This window comes from Monocercomonoides exilis (assembly GCF_001643675.1).
Source record: "Monocercomonoides exilis strain PA203 chromosome Unknown scaffold41-876177, whole genome shotgun sequence".
In the NCBI taxonomy this organism is placed as follows: domain Eukaryota; phylum Preaxostyla; order Oxymonadida; family Polymastigidae; genus Monocercomonoides; species Monocercomonoides exilis.
In genome coordinates, this window is record NW_027150586.1 from 139413 (window position 1) to 162582 (window position 23170).

General features: G+C 36.6%; 5 protein-coding genes across 5 annotated transcripts; 1 reads left to right on the forward strand and 4 right to left on the reverse strand.

Moving 5' to 3' along the window:
• Positions 1-161: 161 nt before the first annotated feature.
• On the reverse strand, positions 162-939 carry MONOS_10380 (uncharacterized protein; the record flags this gene model as incomplete). Its single annotated transcript, XM_067862826.1, has 3 exons — positions 162-424; positions 605-774; positions 881-939. The coding sequence occupies 3 exons, from the start codon at positions 937-939 to the stop codon at positions 162-164; spliced, it is 492 nt and encodes a 163-aa protein (XP_067722470.1).
• Positions 940-3724: 2785 nt separating this feature from the next.
• MONOS_10379 (uncharacterized protein) lies at positions 3725-6139 on the reverse strand (the record flags this gene model as incomplete). Its single annotated transcript, XM_067862824.1, has 1 exon — positions 3725-6139. The coding sequence occupies one exon, from the start codon at positions 6137-6139 to the stop codon at positions 3725-3727; it is 2415 nt and encodes an 804-aa protein (XP_067722471.1).
• Positions 6140-6797: 658 nt separating this feature from the next.
• Positions 6798-9925, reverse strand: MONOS_10378 (uncharacterized protein; the record flags this gene model as incomplete). The annotated part of the gene is made up of 3 exons (XM_067862823.1): positions 6798-8949; positions 9104-9809; positions 9893-9925. 3 exons carry the CDS (start codon positions 9923-9925, stop codon positions 6806-6808), a joined length of 2883 nt encoding a protein of 960 aa, XP_067722472.1. The 3' UTR covers positions 6798-6805.
• Positions 9926-10540: 615 nt separating this feature from the next.
• On the reverse strand, positions 10541-14533 carry MONOS_10377 (uncharacterized protein; the record flags this gene model as incomplete). The annotated part of the gene is made up of 3 exons (XM_067862822.1): positions 10541-11251; positions 11358-14413; positions 14483-14533. 3 exons carry the CDS (start codon positions 14531-14533, stop codon positions 10762-10764), a joined length of 3597 nt encoding a protein of 1198 aa, XP_067722473.1. The 3' UTR covers positions 10541-10761.
• Positions 14534-14841: 308 nt separating this feature from the next.
• Positions 14842-21852, forward strand: MONOS_10376 (uncharacterized protein; the record flags this gene model as incomplete). Its single annotated transcript, XM_067862821.1, has 11 exons — positions 14842-14850; positions 14915-15005; positions 15059-15153; positions 15213-15317; positions 15370-15413; positions 15476-17961; positions 18096-18183; positions 18417-18579; positions 18756-20652; positions 20778-20856; positions 21029-21852. The coding sequence occupies 11 exons, from the start codon at positions 14842-14844 to the stop codon at positions 21783-21785; spliced, it is 5814 nt and encodes a 1937-aa protein (XP_067722474.1). The 3' UTR covers positions 21786-21852.
• Between the last annotated feature and the right edge of the window lie 1318 nt (positions 21853-23170).

Below are 23170 nucleotides of genomic sequence, written 5' to 3' on the forward strand. Positions count from 1 at the left end.
AAGATGAAAGAAGCAAAAACAAAGAATAAATATATCACGATTTTGGCCACTCTTTTCTTTGATTTTCTGTCCGAAATCTGAAATTGACGAAGGGCTCAACAATAAATCATTCAAACGCGATTTGCTTTCAGCATTTTCATTTGTCTATGCATCATTTTCGTTCACTTCTTTTTCTTTCCCACATCCACTTCTTCTCCCTCTTTGCCTCCGTCTTTGTCTTCTCTTTCTCCTTCCTCTTCCTCTTCCTCTTCCCGCTCCTCCAGAACCGCAAGCGCAATCACTGCTGGAGACAGAACCATATCCTCCATCCTCAGCCAAACCTCCTCCATTCCCTTCTCCACAATCTCCCCCACTTCACACACTGCAACCCCTCTCCCCATCACTTCATCACTTCCTCGTCCAGCTTCACCACCACACACCTCGACTGCGGAGATCGCGAAGCCAGCAGCAATGTAATAAACAGATCGCATTCACATCTGCCTCTGTAAAGATCCGCTTACTCCCCGACTTCGTGCACACCGATGCTGCAAGCGAAGGAAGCGGGGCGACCAGCGGAACAGAAAGCATCGCTGAAAGCACCACATCGTATTCATACGCAACATACACATTAAGCACCGCTTGCCGCGCATATGCCCAAGCCGCCTCTCGATGTCATCCATCGCTCCTGCCGATGTGTATGAAGCATCCACAGCCGACACATCTGAAGGGTCAATCGCATGCGCTGAAGATAGCCGATCATCTCCTATCGCCTTCTTCTCTACGCTTCTTAACCTTCTGAATGGTGAAGCAGAAGAAGAAAACTGATATTCCCGAAAGAAGAGAATATTGCTGCACTTCGATTGCAACAAGAAGCTTTTTGAAATAATCTTTCGTTTCATACAACAGCTCCAATGGATCCACAGACATCACATCCACATTCGGATCAGAAATATCTGTCATCAGCCAATACTCACCGTTTTCTAGCGATGGAAATAGATGGAACAGAATATATTCAGCTGAGGAGTTGGAATGGGAAGAAGAAGTGGAGGAGGAAGTGAGGAAGATGAGGGAGAAAGAGGAAAAGGAGATAGAAAAATTGAGAAAGAAGATGAAAAAAGACAAAGAAGGAAAAGAAGGAGAAAGATGAAAAGTTGAAAGTTTTGAGGAAGAAATGAAGAAGAAAGAAGAAATCAAAAAAGATGTGGCACAGAAGATTTTGAAGGAGATTTCAGACATTTGAAATGAAATTAAATCTCAAACTTTTTCTTCTTTTTCTTCTTTTTCATTCAGTCACATCTTCAATCAAGCAGAACAGGCTGATCTTTGCGTCAAGGAAATCATATCGCCAGAGGGAGTCTGCTGGTTTCTGTGTGTCAAGATGTCGCTGCTCATGTGACAGCTGGACTTGTCGAAGGAGTTATGTGAGAGTGTGTTTGTAGTGGAGGTGAGGTGGAATGTGCTGAGGTTGTTTTAGATGGGACTGGTGACGAAGGTGTGGTTGAGGAAGTGGGAGCTGACTGAGAAGAGAAAATAAAGAAAATGAACGAAATGAATTCGTAGAAAAAGATTGACAAATTATTTTTTAGTCTGAGAAGCGATAAGAAGTGTTATGAAAGATTCATTTGGAAAACATTGGAGATAAAAGAAGACAATATGAATTGCATTTTCAAATGGGGGATTAAGATGAAGGAGAGCAGAAACTGAAGAAAAATGAATGGAGGATAAGAAAGAAGCTGAATGGGAATGTAATATGAAGAATTAAGAGAAAAAGAAGAGTTTATGAAAGTTGTTATCATTAATTATTGTAACTCCTTCATTTTTTGAAACGATATTTACTTAATCTGTTGGGCTGATCAGCAGATACTGGAATATTTTTAAGAGATTTCATCTAGATTAATGAAAGGCACATTTCTTTGTCGACGGAATAATAAAAACTCACATATTTGTTGCATTTTTTAAAGTTCTTTAATTATTTTTTTTCACTTTTATTTGCTTTGTATTAAATATATAAATTCTTTTTTTTCTTTTGAATGTGTTTTGTTGGTTAAACTTAATTTATTATTTGTTAATTTTTCTTAAACTTGATCAAAAAATCCTTTTTCACAAAAAACATTAAAAAGGTTTGTTTTTTTGTTCTTCTTAATAAAACAAATATATATTACAGAAATAAAACCTAAATACTTGAAATAAATTTAACAAACTCTTTAATCATCAAATACCATAATAGATTTTATTTTTTCGATTTTTGATCTTTTTTTATGATGTCAAAAAAAATCACCCAAACCTTTGATTTTGAACTTCCCTTGTGGAATTTTCTCCTTCTTGGAATAGCCTTGTCAATTTCTACAATTTCACCATCACCTCCAATTGGCTGAGAATCCTGAAATGTGATTATCGAAGAAATTACACGAAATTGAGAATACCAAAAACAAACGGTCTTTCTGTTGATGTCTTGATGAAAACTTGTTTGAGTGATATTCAATTTCAAACAAAAATGTAAAATGATTCTGAGAAGTTTGTTCAATGGTATTTTCGAGTTAAAGAATGAAGTATTTTCAAATAAACTGATCGATTTGTCGCATTTTGCACATCTGTATTGTTTTCTTGTTTCGAATCTTGAATAAATGTGCATTTTATTCAAACATCTCGGACATTTTTTATAGACAACTTTCAGCACATTCTTGATGAGCCAATCAAATGAACATGAAACGCAAGGACATTTATCATTCAAATCTGCAATATCCTTTCTCGAATCGTTGATACTTGTTGGCATTGAATAGAAATCTAGCAATAAATCATTTATTTTGTTTTGTTGTTTGTAATATTCAAATTTTATTGATAACAATTTGCCCATAAATTTATTATTTTGTTAATGGAAATATTGACTTTTTATTAATTTTAATCTGTTTCAGTCGGCACTGAAATATTAAAAAAACTTATCGAATAAAATCATAATATCATATTGTGCACAAACAAATTATTAAATTGGCATAATAGTACAATATAGCATTTTTCAAATTTCACAAATAACACACTATTCTGATGATATATGTTGTTTAAAGCACATGCTGTATGATAAAAGTTTGCGGAAATGTGTTATTGATAAAAATAAAAAAATAAATCATTTCTATTTTTTCGTAATTTAAATTTTATCAAATGAACGCATTCCGAAGCAATTTTCACCATCTCCATCTCCCAAATTAACATCTCAATCATTAAAAACGTTTTTTTATCTTTTGCACAATGGGATCTCGGCTTTTTGAATTTTTCACCAATTACAATTATTTTATCTTATCCCATTAATAATTTGAAAAATTATATTTTTCTAATTTTTTCAACTTCATAAGAAAACGTTTCCGCACAAAATCATTAGCATTAAAAACAATAACATAATAAATGAAATCATACAATATAAATTTTTTTCTATTTCAGTGAATATCACATTGTATTATTATGCCATTAAATTTCGCAAAAAAACAAAAGAATTCCTGTTTCAATGTGTACTCTTACCGAATTTTTTCTTGGGAATCCCTTGGAATTAAAAATATTTTGTGTTATGCATTTGACTGAAAAAGTGCAAAAAAAGATATGAATTATGAAATAAAAAATCACATGAGAAATTGATGAAAAAGAAATAAAAGTGATGAATACACAATGAAGAACAAGAACATTTATTATTCATAAAGAAAAAAGAATAATAATTTTTATTCTAATCTTTCATTTCTTGTTTCTTATCCATGCACAATTAGTTTTTTGATCTCTTTTTCCTCACAACAACAATGACAATCACAATCACCACAACTACCACAACAACAACAATCGGCACAACAATGGCAACAACAATCACTCCTGTGCTTGTTTTCTTTTCATCTTTTGTTTGATCTTCTTCTGGATTGTCAATTGGTTTCTTTTTCTTTCCCTTGATATACTTTTCATACACATCCTCAGGCTCTGATGTTGAACTTATTGCTGCCACAATCCACCCAACAGTGGAATCATCAAAATCATTCGCAAACTCAAAGGCATTTTCTTGTTCACAGAATTCTTTGAAATCCAATGCCGATATGAACATCGAAGTGGTTTTTGATCCAGCTTTGTTTGAGCTGTCAATCTCCAGATTGTTTGCAGCCGGAAGCTTCAAATTTGACACTGCCTTGAACATATCAATACATATTGCACCAGCGATTCCATTCGATGATGAACAGGACTTGAATGTGCATTTTCTTGTTCTTCCCAGTGAAATATTTGATTCATTATAAAAACATTTAATTCTCAAGCCTGCAACATTTCCAAATTCAGCATATATTTCCTGAACTTTCACTCCCTCGACAGAAATCTTTCCATCCGAATTTCCATTTAAATCAATGTTTATTGCAGGTCCCACTTCAAGATTGAGTTTGTTAATCTCCACTCCGTTCAATGACACTTCACTGGCTCCATCAAAATCAAAGGGAAACCTAGAGAATGACACAAATGAGGTCTCATCTGTGCATTTCACTGTGTCCATTTCCACTGTTCCAGTTGTCACAAACACCAGATGTTTTCCGATGGAACTGTTTCCATCAGCATTTGAATTCATTCCTTCTTGTGTTTGTGATCCGATTCTGACAAATCGACATGTTGATATTTTCAGTGATATTGAACCTGATCCTGCACTGATTAATGAGTCCCAATTCTTTTCTGTTGAAGAGAATTGGAAAGCCAGATACTTGAATTCCACAATTTTCTGGCAAGAAAAGAGAATTGATGAAACAGAAACATCACAACTGATTGAAGCTTCTGTGTTTCCTTCTCCATTGTCATTCACTCCTTCGATTGTAATTCCACTATCAACATCAAATGTGATTTCCTCAGCTTTGATTGGATCATCCGTTCTGACAATGTCAACAAAGCATGCTCCACTTTTTGTCAAATATTCGTAAGCATCATTTAAACTATTAATTGCAGATTCAACACTCACGCCGTTTCCATAACAATCTTTCTTCACAAATGCCCTTGTCATGTTATCTGGTTTTGGAGGAGGAGGATCGAAATATTTGCTGGTGAAATCGTATTCCATTTTATTTTCTTCGTCATATCCGACAACGTTCCACGAATTGTCTTTTCGTGTGAAATCAGCTGCAAAACTTGCCTTCATTGCATCTGCGATGTCTTTTAATATAAACTCATTTTTCGTGCGAATTGCCAATCCAGTATTTCTTTTTGACTCTCCTTTTCCACGACTGCAATTCTGAAATACCAGATTCTTTCCATCTGTTGGCCATTTCAGTTGTGATGCTGATGTTATTCCTGTCATATTCAAATAGATACCTCCTGCGTAGCCTGAATTGCAAGAAGTGAAAGTTGTGACTCCTCCATCTGCAACTGTGAATTTGCTTTTATGATGTTCGCTATAAAAGAAGACAACACTACCTCTAGACGATTGACATTCCGTGAATGTGCTGCCATTCAAAGTTACATCTGCTTCATAATGAGATCCAATTATATTTACAATTTCAATATTGCTTGATATTTTTTTTAACGTGACGTTATTCATTGACACTGTTACTTTCTGATTTATGCCGAAAAGAGTATTGTCAAATATTGCAATATCATCATCATCAGTGCACTCAACATTTTCCATTATTAATATCCCATTATGCATTCTCACAAAATTCAAATGGATTTTTGTTTCATAAGACAACGGCCGAATAAATTGACAGTTGTTAATTGTGAGTTCTTCTCCTCCACGAATTAATGAAAAAATTCCTTGTGGGACATTTTCTTTATTCAAAGTGATTGGAAAAAGGAATGCTAAATATTTGAATTCAACATCCCAACTACATGAGAATAAATCATTTCCTGGATGAACGTTACAATTTATTGCAACAATTTCATTTTTTGTTCCTTTGCTGTCAACTCCTTCCATAGTAATTCCATATCCAGATCCAATTGAAATAGCTTCCGCTTTCAATGCAGTTGCGGAATTTACAACATAAATGTTGCATGAATGATTTTTTCTCAGAAGATCATAAGCACTTTTTAATGATTTCTTTTCCTGACCAATCTCTGTGCCAGTGTTGGTGTCATTTCCACTTTGTTTTACGTAAACTTCATATATATCTTCTTCATTCAATTCTTGTGATGTTGCAAATGTGAAAGCCAGTAAAACAAAGAGCATGAGTTTTGATGTTTCTTGATCGATATCGCAACAGATCAACACATCCTTAATACAAACTCAAATCGATGCAATAAATGGCTTGCTTTTCATAATTAATCAACGGAAAAGTTTCTTCATAAAAATTGGATAATTCTCAATATGAATGAAAGCTCTTGTTCAAACTGTGACTGATTTATGAATTGAATGAAAGTTAACACCCTTTAGAAATTTTTTATAACTATGTTTTTAATTATTATTTTCAAAAAGATAAGGGAAATATGGTATTAGCAAAAATGTTTAATATGCACAAATGAAACCTTTGCGACATATAAATTTGAGAGGTTTATGTCGGACGAAAGAATTTATTTGTGAGTTTATTATTATTATTATTATTATTATTATTATTATTATTATTATTATTATTTTTTTTTTTTTTTTTTTTTTTTTTAACTTTTCGAATTTTGTTCCACAAATTGCTTTCAAATATTTTTCTCAACTTTTTAAAATTTCTTTTTTTTATTTTGAAAAATAATGTCAGAATTTCAATTATTCAAATGCGGAAATAGTTTGGAACAAATCACTTAATTTTTCATAAATTCAAAAATTCTGTACCATTTTTATTTTTTCGTTCACATTCAAAAATATTTTGTAAAAAAAATCCTAATAATGGAATTTTGGTAAAGAATATTATTGATCAAAATATAAATGAAAATCAATTGGCTTTTCGAGAGGAATGTCCAATTTAGTATTGCCTATTGTTATGTGAAACACGAGCATATCATCTTTAATGTCAAACGGAATTGGCTCGAAAGAAGTTTCCTGTGCTGCATTGAGAGCATCAAAATAATCGCGCAACATGAATTTGAAATGAATATCAGAAGAATTTCCATCGGGGCTTTTGTTGTTTTTGGCTGTTTCTTGTTGTATGATATTTCTTTTAGAAGAATAATGCAAATGCTTTGAAGCTTCTTTTATTAATGAAAAAATATTTCGTTCCCCATGATTCAAATGCTGAGATATATTCGCATTATTTTCATTATTAGCTTCATCAGTTGGATGACAGATTACAGCTGCAGATTTTTTTGGTCTTATTTGACTCTTCTGCGAATATTTTGAATGTCCACAAATTTTATTCGTGGAAACATCTGCAACGAAATTAAAAGCGCCAATCTCATTCACTCGCTCAATTATTGGAAGATTGGCTGTCGGATCACAATAAATCCGCATCTCTGTAACTAACGGAAGAATCTTTGCTCTAACTTTAAACATCACAGGATACACCGTTGAATTTTGCGTGAAATACAAAGAAAAATAAGGCCTATTAAACTTTGAAGGAAGAAACGAAAGAAAAGAAGGAGAAACGGATGAATCTGTGTCACTAGATTCGATTTCTGCATCATCATTCTTTTCAATATGATTCTCTTCTTTTAGCTTCTGTTTCCTCTGATTATTCAGCACATCTCCCACTCGTGTCTCCTCTCCCCATCCGCTGAAATACCCCAATGAAATGTTATCTATTCTGCAAGTCCTGATAAACTCCCCATTTCTGTAGCGGTAAGTGGCAAACTGGTCTTTGTATCTGCCAAGCGAAAGAAAATTTAGATCGCCAAGAAAATCAGCCTCAGTCCACAACAGAGGATCATCCGGAGGTCGGCGCTGCTTCAGAGTGAAGTGGTAGGATGGATCATGGTGTGGATATAAGATACTGAAATTGCTGGTTGAGAATATGTCTGAGAATGAAGAATCCAGAATTTTTTGAAGTTTATCAAGTAGCTCTTTTTTACTTTCCTCTTCTTCCTGACTCTCTTTGTCTTCCTTTTCTTCTTTCTCATTTTCTTTTGTTTCTTCTTTCTTTTCTTCCTTTTCCTGATTCCCTTCACTTTGCTTCTCTTTCGCGTTTATGTCTTCTTTTTCTTCTTTCGAAGTATTCAATGAAATGGTTCTGTTCGAACGAATTGAATGAGTGTCAAATGTTTGTGGCCTGGTGAAATGATTGCGAGGCTGCCTAAAATAAGCAGGCGGAGTTGGCAATAAAGACAAAAGAGATGTGAGCAAATTCGATGCGCCGGACTGATAAGAAGAGTTGTTGGAAAATAACCCATCGTCTTCGCTGCATTGAGGGGGCCTTGTGCTGTTTGAGGAAAGCTTTGTGTCATTAAGATTTGCGCTTTTGTTGACAATTTGCAGTTCTTGGCTCGCGTTACTTTCGAAAAAGTCCTTTTCAGCTAAAAACAACATGGCAATCTCGTCGCTTTTCGCAATAAACTTTCGATCCAAAAGAACGTCACGAAGAGCCAATTTAACCGCATTTGATTCGATACGGGTGAAAAACTCGTTTTCAATCATTGAATCAGTCACATTGGCAGAAACGGTGTGAAAACTCTCCTTTATTTTGGATGATGACTTGTGATATAATCTTTTGAAGAAACCAGAAACAACGTTCCAAATGAATTGGATGAGACGATGAATAAATCCAAAAAATTCGTTTATTGTCTTCAAATAGAAACTGTTTGAAGCACTCTTTGAATTCTTTGTTGCTTTCATTTCTTTTTTCTCTTCATCAATAATATCAAGCATTGTATTGAGTATCAGCAATTCACCTTGCATAGTCTTTGTGTTGCAGCTGTTCCATTTGCCCCATCTGTCCTGCAGCGCCTTATCAAATGACTCTAATGATTGCACAATGGGAAACCAAGAAGAGTATATTGCCTGCGATTTGGAAGGAAGTGGCTTGAAACCAGTTACATTGCACAACTGTGGTACAGACACCCACACAAGAAGAGATGTTGAATTGACAGGGAAAATCTCTGTAATCTCAGGAATGAGCTCTTCTAATGAAAGACATCAAACATTTAAAAAGAAAAGGTAAGCAATAAATAAATGGAAGAGAACAGAATTTTTTGATTTAACAACAAACAAATCAAAATAAAATCGTCAAGAAAGAGCAAAAAAGGAATGCTTGATTTTTCAAAAATAATATCAAACCATCTTCAGACGTCGAATTGTGTGATTTTCTTCTGTAATAATCTTCTGCTTTACAATAGAATCTGGCCTCAGTTGTAAAAGGATGCAATTGATCGTGAATTGGATCATTAGTAACCTGAAACTTTTCATTGGCGAATTTTTTGTCTAAAGCAGATAAAACATTGTCTTTATGAGAAAGATGATTGTTTGGATGTCCTTCAAGATAAAGAAGAGACAAATAGTTGGCTTTTCTGTATGTTTGATTCTTCACCCTTTTGTCAAATTCAGAATCTAAATTTTGTGAAAAATTCTTTTCAAATTCAATAAGTTCTGAAAATGGAATATCAATCTCAGCAAGGTGAAATTCTCCACTGTAATAGCCATATGAAGTGAAATCCGAATCTTGTGCATCAAACAATAAATCATCGAACAAATCTTTTCCAAATGGATCGGAATCAGAAGAAAAGTCAAGAAAAGTTGTGTGAGCAACTTGAAACATTTCCAGCGGTAAAAGTGTAAATAATTCATCATATGCATAAAACCAAATAGGTTTTTGAAATAAATTGTCCTTAAGCACATCAATTGCTTCATATTCAGTTGTGTTTCTCAAATAACGATACTTGGGCTCATTTTTATAAAAAGCTGATTGATTTACTGATGCCAAATTATTATGTTGCACAGATGAATTTGTTGCATTTCTCGAAAAAATATCTCCATCGAGAATGGCCTGATAAATTGATATGATTTTGCTTGAATTTTTAACTGAATGGATGTATAAATCTCAATTAAACAAATGTAAATTATACAAACTGTCATTGGTTTTGAAATGGGCTGTGATATCATTTTCAACTAAGCATGCATAACTCGCATTTTCGAATGAAAAATGAATTGCATCAGAAGGCTGGTTAAAAACAAATTCAAAAATTTGTAATTCCAGATTAGAATTTCAATGAGATGCTCAACATATGAATAAGAATGATACAATGCTGCAAACTATTTCTTCCTTTTTAAGTTGTTTCTTTGAAAAATAAACTCCATTCCAATCATCAAAAATCTCTAAATCATTATCGGGAATTCCATCAAAGCAAAAATCACTGCTGAATATAAATAACAAAATATTTAAGTAATATATGCATCTTAACATTTTCAGTTTTGCAAAAACATTAACAATGGAAAATATATTGGGTATAATAGAAATAATTCTTTGCGACATGATTGTGAACGCTTTAATAAAAAGATGAATTGATACAAAACTTCATTTCCAAATTTCTTATTTTTTTATGAAATAATTATTCAAAAATACTTTGACAAAAATATTTGGTATATGAATTATAAAATGAATCCTAAATTTTCCTGTGGATAATTTGAATTTTAATTTTAAATTATTGAATAAGTTTCAAATTTGATTTGCATATTTAGGTGAGCTCGAATCACATGTAAAAAAAGGAAATTCAGAGGTCATTCAATAATCAAACATTTTTCTATTGATTGATTGCAGAAAAAATAAAAAAGAGAACTGATAATCATGAGCTATGTCAAGTATCGATCAGATAAATCAAATAAATTTCAACATCATCATATTCCATTTTTGGAATAATCATACAAAAGAAAACAATATCTTATATTTCTGTATTTTTTTCATATTTTTCAGATCGACTGAAACAAACATTCATCCAATTTTATTGCTTCTCGAATTGATTCTGAAGAAACAAGGCTCCCACAATAATCCAGCAAGCAGCAATCCTGTCGTCCTCGCAAACAGGTGCAACTCTGAGGCACAGCGCAAGAGCAAGTGCATCTCTTGAGCCGACAAGTGAATGTGTCTGCTGATTAGCCACAATCGATTCCAGCGCATGTTGAGGCGTCAAAGGCGCCCGAAGGAACAGAGGAACAGCTTTGAGAGATACTTTATCTGAAAGTGATCTGCTTGCCATCGTCTCCACATCAGCAAATGCAGATGAGAGAGAAATTCCGCTTGTGGATTCCATTTCGAGGAGTGGAAGAGAAGGAGACAGAAGTGAAGAAAAACGAGAATCAATTGGAATCGCGGGAAGAGCTAGCGAATTGCGGTGTGTTATAATGAGCTCCGAAAGAGAAGATAACAAGGTTGATTCGAACACAGAAAGGCTTCTAAGAGAAGAAGAAGGAGGCAATAAGCAATGCTTCATTCTATAATTATTCAAAGCCAAAAAATAGAAAAGGAAATTACAAAAAAAATTGTTTAAAAAATAAGAAACAATAAATTTTGGATTGAATACGTAAGAAAAATGAATACCTTTGCCCAAACGATTCGCAATCAACTGAATAGCAACTCCATTGCGACTGATCTGCGAAGTCAAACGAATAGCGTGTGTTGATTGTAATTGATTTCTTTCTTTTATCCTCTTTTCCTTCTGAAGCATGCTCCCTTTTTTCTGAATGCTGTTTGCGAGAAGGAGCCACAGAAACAAACGGAGGTTGTAGATTTGCCAGGAAAGTTGAGCTGTTCACAAGCAGCGCTGGCCAAAACACAGAAGCAATGGGAGTTCCATTCATTTCGCTTTCATTTAGTGACATTCTTTGTCTTTCTTTTCTGCTTCCAAATATCTTTTCTTCCATTGCGTTTGTTTTTCTCTCGTTCAATTGTCTCAGCTGAGCAGCAAATGACTTGTTCCGCTGTTCAATGAACTCCTCAAAGGGGAGAACAACTCCTGTCTGCGGATCCCACAACTTGCACTTTGCACCTGCTCCATCTCCACTTATTGTCGCAACACACACTTCTTCCAATCTTGGAGTCACAAAGCAATACGACGAAGAATTTCTTCTATTTGATTTATCAGATTCTCTTTCCTTGGAACTGTCATAATTTTTCTTTTTCTTCTTTTTCATCCAATTCACTCTCGAACAATAGCACACAAAAGCATTCAATCCAAACCCCAAAAGAAGCGAACACAACAGAAATGCTCTTTCTTCGTCTGTTCCTCTTCCGTTGATCAGCACCTCACTCACATTCCACAGGCGCCCTTCTCGTTGGAGAATTCTGGATGAAACACTTTTATCTCCAAGACTGATGGATGCTTCTGTTTGCTGAGGAAGCTTTTCCCGCTTCTTCATTTCAGCCAGATCATTCCATCGTGCACTGAGGAGTCTGAAATCTTCTTCCACAGCAGAATTCGCTGAAAGAGTGTCTTTTCTGATTTCAGCATCCATTTTGTTGAGCAGCGAGGCACACAAAGCAGCGTGGCGTGGCGTGTCCATTTCGCGAAATGCTCCTCGCAATGGAGTGACAAACAAGCACAGTGGATAGACAGCACCTGATGTTGCTTTTGAGATCAAGGATGGGAAATGGCAGCAGCTGCACCCGCGAAGTGAAGGTGATGTGGATGGAAATGAATTGATAGGATGAGGTGAGGGTGAGGTGGCACATGAGGATGAAGGAGATGTTGAAGATGAAGAAGATGAGCTTGTTTTTTGATACTCAGTAGAATCAATACCAAATTCTTGATTCCATGATTGCTGTATGGTTTGAGAAACTTTTGACAACCAATTTGACATTGATTCAAAAAGTGCTTCTGTCTTAGCAGATTGGTTCAGTCTTTGAGATATTGTTGCCTGAGTTAAAACAGCTTCAATTTTCATTGCGACTGTAATTGGCTCTTTCTGCAAAGAAGATGAAGTCGAGGCTGAAGCAGAGGAAGAGGAAGATGAAGAGGATGGAAAAGTTGAAACTTCACTGTTAGCAGCATCAGTTGCATCTCCTCTTCCCATCTGCCAGCCTTCGTTGCCTGCTTGTAATGCACCAGCTTTGCTTTGCTCAGCGTCAGTCAAGTGGATCGAGTGGTAATCGTATCCAACAACAGACACTTTCACCATCACAATCCCTTTTGACTCATGATCTTCTGCTCTGTTTTTCGACTTGATCTCCACAGGGCACAAGATAGGCGCATAAAACGCCTTTGTCCAGTTCAGCCAGCCGCTTCCGATGCTCCGCTGTTCTCCGCTTGGCAGCTGCGCAACAACAACAAACAGAAGACGTGGGTCAACGTGGCTGAGAAGTTCAGCCATCGGCAGTTCTCTCAAAGCATCTGTGAATGACAGCAAAAAGGATGATTGATGTGAATTTGAAGAAGAAGAAGAAGAAGAAGAAGAAGAAGAAGAAGAAGAAGAAGAAGAATTATAAGAGGCAAATTTTGGTTCCAATTCTGCCGGAACCGGAGGATAAGTTCGAAATCGTGTTCCGTTGCATACGATATGCACAGTAACTGTTGTTCCTGGAGTGAAGCGAGAGAAAGGTGAAGGTGAATGCATATCATAGAAATCAGTGAATGCTCGTCCGTTCAGCACATCAATGCGGACTGTCACAAAAGGCTTCTTCGACAAGACTGCTTCAATTGCACGAAATCTCCTCTTTGAAATGATTTGTGATGCGTCTTCGGCTGAAGGGTCGTTGCTGTGCTGATGCTTTCTTCGTTCAATTTCTTCTTTGGCTTCTTTGTCCTGCTCCACAAAATCGGCTGTCGTTGGCATTCCGTCCAGTTGGCTTTTGACAAACTCTGAGAAATACGAAGAAGCAGTCTTATCTTTTGGAGGAATTGCAGATGGGACAGTTGATTTTATAAATGGAAAAGCAGTTGAGTCGATTGAATATTCTTTTGGAAGCGAATGAATTGCTTCTTCAACATTCCGACTATCATCGTTTTCTGGATGAACATTTGATCTTTTAAATGTAGGCTTTTCAGATTTTTCGTATCTATTTGCAGTAGGAGATGTGAAAGAAGTTGGAATGAAAGATGATGACGAAACGAATGAAGAAGGAATATTGTGAGGTGAAATAGGTGGAAGAGTTGCTTTTGTATCCTCACTTGTTGATTTCGCTTTTTCTATCCTCTTTCCTTCATTCATTCGTTTCCCCAAAGCTCTTGAAGCAAATTTCATTGATCGAGCAGTGACGAACACAATTGGTCTTGCAGCTTGGCAATGCAACAAATGCTTTTGAATGTGTTGAGAAGTTAGATTCTTTCTTTGGGAATTATCATCTCCACTTGCATTGCTGCTCTCTTGATCTTCTTCTGATTCTTCGTAATCGTCTTCGTCCTCTTCTTCTTCCTCCTCGTCGTATTCTTCTTCAACTTCCTCTTCGTATTCTTCGTATTCATCATCTGAACAATTATCTTCAGATTTCCCTTCAGCTTTAAAAGAATTTCTTTTTTCGTTTTGTTGTAATGAGCATTCATTTTCAGCTTTGCAGCTTTGTGCATTTGAATTCGATTTATTATCATTTGATTTTGATGGAATTTTATTCTCATCATTTGATGAATAATCGTTATCTCTTTCTTTTTGTTCATTGTGTGACTATGTTTTGCGCAAAAAAAATTGGAAAACTTCAATGCTGAAAAGAGAAAAACAAAAAATTATAAATACCATTTTTGCACCTTTTATTGCTTGCTTTGTTCCATCTCCCATTTCATCCATTTTATTATAAACTCACTTTTCTAAATATTTTTATATTCAAAATCAACTATAACCAAAGCCAGCTCAAAAAATATTTTAAATGATTTACACTTTTTAGTATAGTTAAATGATCAATTTTTGCAATATTTTTCAATCACAGATAAGTGCATGTTCATCATTTTAATGACTGTTCGCACCATTTTCCTACCTGAATACCACACAAACATAAATCTGATCAATGAAAAATTACAAGAAAAGAGTATGCAAAAAGATCGGTTGATTTTTATTATTTTCTTTGCATATAGGTTTAATTTTTTTGTTATATCTGTATGAATGCCGTATGAAATGTCCTTAATTTTGCTTACATTATTATCAATAAATTTTTCTTTGAAATAAATTTAGAATTCAACATTCTCTTTGAAACTCCTGAAACCGAATAAAATTGCAACAACTATTGAATCAATACGTAACATACGTAATCAAATAGATCTTGGTTTAATATTTTAATTAATTCAAAAATTTTGAAAATTTATTTTTGAATGAAAGGAAATGAGAAATGCAAAGAAGCTTGCTTGAATTTTCGTAACTTTCTTGTATTTTTGTGCAATGCAATTGTTACCAGACCGAATCAGAAACTATTTGTATGAAGGAGTTTTATTTCAGTTATGGTTTAAACGAGCTTTAAAATTTTATTTTGCAGGATGAAAGCTTTCGACTTCTTTTGAGCCTTTGTTCATTGCCTTCTGATATAGATCCGCAATATAATATTCCTCTGCTCATAAGAATATTTGATGCTCTTTATCTTGTATGCATGCTTTGCTCTACATCAAATTGTTAAAAATTATTCGTTTTTTCAGATGTCGACAGAAGATTCCAGATACGCTGCTTTGTGCGCAACATTGTATGTCTAATTTATTATTACTACAAACATAGAAAAGGAAATGAATTTTATTTTTTGAAAAGGATTTTGCTTGAAACTGATCCAGAACAAGCTCAGTTGGTGTATGATTGCGGGTATGTTTACAGGATAGCTATTCTGTTGGAAGAAGACGAAAGCCGAAAGTTCCACATGGAAAAGAACATGATCATGAAAAGGCATCAAAACAGAGAAAAAAGAGAGGCAGGCTTGTGGAAGCAGCTCATTTTGTACCAGATGAAGAAAGACATCAAAAAAAGACTTCGAAAAAGAACAAATAGCAAAAAGCAAGCAACAAGCAAAATGCATACAAGTTCCATTTCTTCTTCCGAGTCTCCATCAGCACCTCCATCTGCTTCATCTTCATCTGCATTTTCACTTTTGTCCCAACCTGTTTCTGAACACGATAGTTTTTATTCAGCTGCTTCCTCTTCAGCCCCAAAGACTTCACAATCAAGCTCAGCAGTTCCGTTTTCGTTGCTTTCTTCTTCCTCCTCCTCTTCCTCCTCTTCATTTTCTTCTTCTCAACCATCTTCTTTTGCTTTTGACTCAGATGCATCATTTGCAACTCAACAAACTTCTGTTGAGACGATGAATTTATCTTTGTCAATTTTGTCTCAAATGGAAGAAACTGTTCCTGAAATGCGTTCTCCTCCATTAACACCCCCATCCCATTTATCATCTTCTTCATCCTCCTCCTCCTCTTCTTCTTCATCCTCTTCATCTTTAACAGAAGATGCATTGGAGAGAGAAGAAGAAGAGCTTGAGAATGGGGTGGATGATGAGCTTGCACTCAAAATGAAAGAGCATGGCTCCTCTTATCAAATGATGGCACTGATGAATGCATTCAGCAATGATCCCTCTTCTTATTACACAGACGAACAAAGCACAGAGAATGAGACGAATTTGATTGAAAGAGACGAGAAGAGCTTTTCATTGGCTATTCAGGGCGAGACAGATTATCAGAACAGCAGCTATTCTGATGATGTGGACGCAAACTCAGCTCTATGCTGTTCATCATCATCATCTTCTTCTTCTTCTTCTTCTTCTTCTTCTTCCACTGAATTAATCAAAAGTTCACAAATCCTCCCTCTTTCTGAAACAGGCCTCGCCTTGTTTATGCCAAAGAAACACAAAAAACACAGAGACATCGAAGAGAATGAGAACGAGAACGAGAATGAGCCATTGCTTGTGGATGTCTGCCTGCAAATATTGTACCAGCTCTTCTCGTCAAACGCCACACACAGAAAGATATTCCAAGTGCAGCTGTTGTATGCAAACAGGGCGAATGGCAGTGAAATGAATGAAGTTGGGGCAGATATGAGTGAAGATTGGGGATATTCAGATGGGCCAATGAAGAGATCATATTACGAAGAGAGCATGGGAAGTGGCAGCGGAGGTGGCTACTCTTCGTTCAGTGTTGATGACTCTTATCTCTATTCTGCTTCATCATCATCATCATCATCTTCTTCTTCTTCTTCTTCAAATATCTATGATTACAATGATTCATATCCACAATCTGCTTCCTCTTCTTCTTCCTCCTCCTCTTCCTCCTCTTCTTCTTCTCTTATGCTCACTGAGCCCACTCCCTCTGCCATTGAATCGCTGCACATCAAACGTGAGGGAGATGTCGAGTATTTCGACCCAGCCGAGTTGGAGCGCCTGGAAGAAGAGAAAGGCGGAGTGATGGATGGCGAGGTAGCATTTGACTATATTTCTGAGGCTGATCAGGAAAAAGGCATAGCTCAGCTGGATGCGAAGGAGCTGATGAGGCTGGTGGGAGGGGAAGAGAAGAGCGAAAGAGGAGGATGGACACAGCAGACAGAGGGGCAGACATCGTTGACATTGAAACCAACTTCTTATGCTTCTTCTTCATCATCATCATCTTCTTCTTCTTCTTCTTCAATTGTTCCTTCGTCCTCCAATCAGTCATCTTCATTGCCACCCAAACAGACACAGCCAACATTTGACGAAGAGATTCTCATTCTCTTTCCTGTTCTGAAGCGCATTTTGCACAACAGAAGACTCGACGGATCGGCTTATGAAAAGCAGTTTGGCGAAGGAAAAGCAAAGAGGAAACTGGAGAGAGAAGAAAAGATGACGAAAAGAAGCATTTTGAGAGAGCAGAAGTTGATTGAAAGAGAGCTGAGAAGAGCTGAGAAGAAAGAAAGAGAAAGAGAAAGAGAAAGAGAAAGAGAAAGAGAAAGAGAAGAAGGAGAAGGAGAAGGAAAGGAAGACAATAAAATGAACAAGGATGATGAATGCAGGCAAAAGCATAAACATAGACATCATCATGAACATGGGGCAGATTCTGATGTGAGTGAGGATGTGAGTGGGGAAGCTGATTCGCACAGCACAGACAGCAATACAAGCAGTGATGATAGTGACGATAGTGATGATGAAGATGAAGACAACAGAAAAGGAAGAGGAGCGATGAAAGAGACGATTGAAGAGATGGACTGCGATGAAGGATATTCTTTTCAGACAAGATGGATGGCTCACTTGGTGATGCACCAGATGCTCGGAAGGAGAGGCTTGAAGCAATTCTTTCACTATTTAGCATCTAATTGTCTTTCTATTATGCCATTTATCTTTTCATCGATCCTTATTTCATTCTGAATGCATTTGACTTTTTTCATATTTGAATGTGTTGTTTTGATGAAACAGGGAGAAAGAAGAGAATCAGAGAGGCACCCGAAGAAGTTGTGGAGCGTCTGCCAATTCCCATCTTGCAGAAACTTGTTGAACGACTTTTGTTTGATTCATTTGCTTTGTTTTATTCTTCAAATTGATGAAAATTCTTTTCTTTTAACACTCTTTCATAATCTGATTTTCGTATTCTCCATATCTTTCAACATCTTTTCAATATTTTATTTATTCTCCAATTATCCATTCTTCTATCTATCTGTCTATCTATCTGTCTATCTGTCTATCTATCTATCTATATGTGCACATAATTTAATCCCCATTTGAACTCTTCCCATTTAGTGCCAAGCCTCAGAGCGTGACTATTTCTCCTCTCATGACACTCTCTCAGCAGCTCCGCCATCATCGCGAAGTAGCCGACGATCTGCTTGGAATGCGCTTTGCCCCTGCTATCTTCTCTCTCATGTCTTCTTCCACTCCTCAGGTAGTTTTTTACTCCTCTCAGGTTTGTGTCTTAAAGATTAAATAAAAAAATATTCATTTGAAACATTTTTATTTTATTCTCTTATGTGTTTGTATATCCTTTCTGATTTCATTTTAATAATTGCCTTATTTCCAACTTCATCCAATTGAATAATGTTCTTGTTTCTGAACTCATTTATTCCCATTCCCATCTAACAGACAGCTGCTCTGTTTGCCCTCTGTGGTGCCTTCCCTGCCTTGGCGTGCTTCCAGACACACATCTTCCACCAGGCAATTCGCATCATCCCTCAGACGATGGTGCATGACAGCGAAACCACACTCAACTGCCTGAGGTTGCTGCAAGAGGCAGTCAGAGACTCCAACGAGCAGCGCCTCGCACTGTGCAAAGTGGGTCTGCTGGTGTCCATCTGCCGGCTGCTGCTGAATGAGAGAGAGAAGACAAGATCAGCCTCGATGAAGGCGAGGGAGAGGCTGAAGAACATGAGTCTGCGGAAGGAGAAGGAACTGGAGCGCAAAAAGAGGACGGGAGGGAGGTTGGAGCAGGAAGATCGGAGGACGCTGAAGCAGAAGAAGAGGGAGCAAGAGGAAGAAGAGAGAGAGAAGAGGGAGCTGATGCAGCTGATGGCAGGGAGGCAGAGTCCGCGTCTGGTGTATCCAGCGCTTGTTGTACTGGAAAGAGGGTTTGTGCGGCCAGTGTATGATTTGGATGATAACTACTACAAATGCCTGAGCGAAAAGGGGAAGATGAATCTGTCGCTGCTTCTGCTGGATGCCTTCCGCATGTGCAGAGAGGTGGAGCTGAAGAGGACAGCAGCGTTTGTGATGTGCTTCCTGTACAACGAGAGTGAGATGCTGAATGGCGACTTCGGATGGATCCAGGAAGAGATCGATGGGCATCTGCATCAGGTGAACTTCAGAGCGCGGAGGATGCGGAGAGCAGAGAGGAGGAATCTGGAGCACTGGAACGCGATTGCGAGGAGGAGGCAAGGAGGAGGGTTTGGGCGAAGAGGCGGTGGAAGAGTCGATCGGAATCAAATGGTGTATCGGCAAATTGGTGTGAGGGAGCTGGATGAGAATGGGAATGTGCGGGAGACGAGTCTGGAGAGGAGGAGGAGAGAAGAAGAGGAAAGAGTGGAGAGGATGATCCAGGAGGAGGAGAGAAGCGAATCTGAGCTGACGGAGGACAATTTGAGCGATTTCTTTGGAGAAGAAGGAGGAGAGGACAGAGAAAGAATAGAGATAAAAAGGAAGAAGAGGAAGAAGAAAGCAGAAAAGGACAAAAGAAGAAAGGAAGCCAAAAAGGAGAAAGAAGTGCAGGAGATGCTGATGATGACCAAGGATCCGAAGACATTGTTTATGGACATTCTGGTGAAGGCCTTTGTGGAAAACTCGAAGTCTGTGGAGAGTTGGATCAATACGGTACTCAATGTTGACGACCAGCCAGTGGCAAACGAGGAAAGATGGGTGACACTCAGGAGAGCTGTGAGGCAGAGGGACAGAAGGAGGCTGAGGGGGGCAATGGCTGCAGACGATGAAGAAGTGGACTCAGAAGAAGAGATGGCGAACATAATGAGGATGTTGGATGAGAAAGAGAAGGAGAGGAAGGAGAAGAGAATAGAAGAGGAGCTGATGGCAATGGAGGCAGGTCTTAATGAAAAATTAGCAAAAGAAAAAGAAAAAGAAAAAGGGGAAGGAAAAGGAAAAGGAAAAGAAGATGAAGGAGAAGAAGAAGAGGAGGAGGAGGAGGAGGAGAATCAGAAGGAAAAAGACAAAGAATGGAGGAAAGCAGAGGAAGAAAGGTTGATTGCAGAGATGAGAGAGAAAGAGGAAAGGCGACTGATTGAGCTGGAGCGGCTGGGGAGAGCGAAAGAAGCAGCAGAAGAGGAAGCAAGACGGCAAGCAGAAGAAGAAAGACTGCAGATAGAAAGAGAAGAACAGGAGCGAAGAGCACGCGAGACACCGCAGGAGAGGCTTGAGAGAGAAGCGAGAGAGAGGAGAGAGGCGAGGGAGAGGAGGGAAGAGGCTGAGAGAGAAGCAAATGAACAGCAGGTGCGGGTGAATGCATTGCTTTCGATTGTCGCAGGAGAAAGATTCAGTTTGAAGTTATTGATTGTTCAAAGTGAGATTAACCAATATTTGAATAAATGAAATTATGCTAAATGAATGTGAATATCTTTTATTGATGATTTTCAATCTGTCTGTTTGTTTCTCTTTGATTAGATGGCTTCTCATCCGAAATGTATTCAGAATCTGAACTTATTAAGCCCAATGTGATGATATGCACCATAGAATTTCTATTGTTTGTACTGGTTGTTTCTTTCTTGTCTTCACAAGTCTCAATTAATGCTTCAATATTTTTATTAATTCTCTTTCTTTCTCTTTCTCTTTCTTATTTATTTATTTATTTTCTTCCTCTTTCTTTTCACTCGACTTTATTTGATAATCTATTTACCATCTTTTGTTAATGCCAGCCATCCATTAAAGCGCGACTACTTCAGTGCTCTTCTTTTGATGGACAAGTTTCTCTCAACGAAGATCTTTAAAAGGGCAGACGAACGTCTGAAGAACTTGTATTACTATCGCCTGCACGACTTTGTGTTTATCCGCGATGAAGACTTGAACTACGAGGCACTTCTGCAAATGAGTGCGCTGTGCATGAAGAAGAAAGCGAACATTTCCATTCTGTTTCCAGATGAGGTTCTGGAGCACTTCATCAGCTTCATCATCCCCCAGGCTACACGATTTACTCGCATCAGTCTGATGTACCATCTGTGGGAGCTGATGGCCCAGAGGATGCCTGTGTATATGTCAGCCATGCGCCTTGGGTATGTCGATATGGTCATGGGATTTATGCGCTCAAGAGAGAAGAAGGATGTTTCTGATGCAATCGACCACATCAGGGACATGTTCTACTCGATGGGCGAGATTTCAGAAAAAGCATTCGAAAATAAGAAATATCGCAATTTTCTTCAACAAATCAACGAAACAGTGAATAAAAAACTGAAATTAACTGACGATTTGAAACTTGATCTGCTTAATCCAACAAGAGAGTATTTGGAAGGAGGGTTGCAATATTTGATGGATCAGTGTTTTGAAATGGAGACATCAAAAAAGCAGTTTTCGTTTCCAACCACAATTGAGCGATATGTTGAGTTTTTAATACCGCATGCAATAAGTTCTTATGCATCTATGAAAGAGCTTCAGAAGAAGAAAAAAGGTTATCATTAATGATTCTGATGTGAATTTGACTTTTTGCTTTGTTCTAAACAAAATGTAAATAAATATGTTTCTTATAGAAGATTTTCCTTTTTTTCAAATTTGATATTTGTATTTTTGGAAGCAAATGGTTATTCTCTGATCATGAAAAAAGACGGATTTCTCGACAAAATAATTTTGATAAGAAATAATTTATAAATAAGATTCATCAAAACACTTTGTTATTTGCTTCTAAAAAAGGAAGGATGAACGAATGATATACGGACTGAATATTTCAGAGAATGTTCATCTCATAATAATATCACATTCCTTCTGTTTTTCTTTTTTCCCAAAACCTCAATGACGCTTCCAACATGCAGCAGATATCAATAAGTCTTGTTCCCTTTCAAACAAATCACTCAAATGTTAAATAAAACAATTTTTTCACAACAAACTATGAATATGCAAAATAATCCTTGAAAGTAATATCTCCTTCAAAGTCATTATCAAATTTTCAGAAATGTTTTTCACTTTAACAAATGATCACATCTTCGTGTCCTTCATCTACAATCTTTTCAAATATCACCCTTTAATGTTATTCCATGTAATGAAATTTTCTTTCTCAAATACAATTCTCTCCAAGGTAATCCCAAATTGTGAAAAAGAATCTCGAACATACTCGTTTTGTTCATCCTTCAGTATTAATAGAAATGTTACCTCCAAAATGATTTCTACAGATCCTTTTTTTCAGCAAGTCGTACACATTTTTGCTGTGATGATTCATAATTGAAATAAAAGCATTGACGCTTTGTTCAATAATCTCTTTGATGTTTCCCTTTGATAATTTACAAAGCATTATCAAGCATTCAATCAGTTCGAAGTTCAATATTTTGTTCAAATGACTGTCAGAAATATACTCATTGATTGAAGCACACAACCTTATAATTATTCACATTTCTTTCTTTTCTCTTTCTCATTTGTCCTTTCTCTTCCAATCCACTCATTCTGTAAGCTCTTCCAATTCTGACGCTGCTTCCTAAATCAAACACTGTTCGAACACAGAAACTGCACCCAATTCATAAGTTGAATTTCATCTGTTTATTAAAAGGTAAAAAATCTATTGATAAACAAGATGTGATATTTTGCATTTTTCCAGAAGAAAATTAGCAAATTGTTGAATATTGTTCAGAAACAAGAAAATTTCAATGATCAGTTTTTTTATTTTTAAAAATAAACAATTGTCTATGACTTGAATTCATTATTATGATAAAAATAACATCTGAAACTTTTATACTCACATTGATTTTAAAACTTCTTTTAAAAAGCTGTTTATTTGAGATTTCAAATTAAATCTGATTATGTTTTATGAATTTTCTGGTATTGCTTTTTTTCATCGTTAAGAATACATTGTGCCTTTT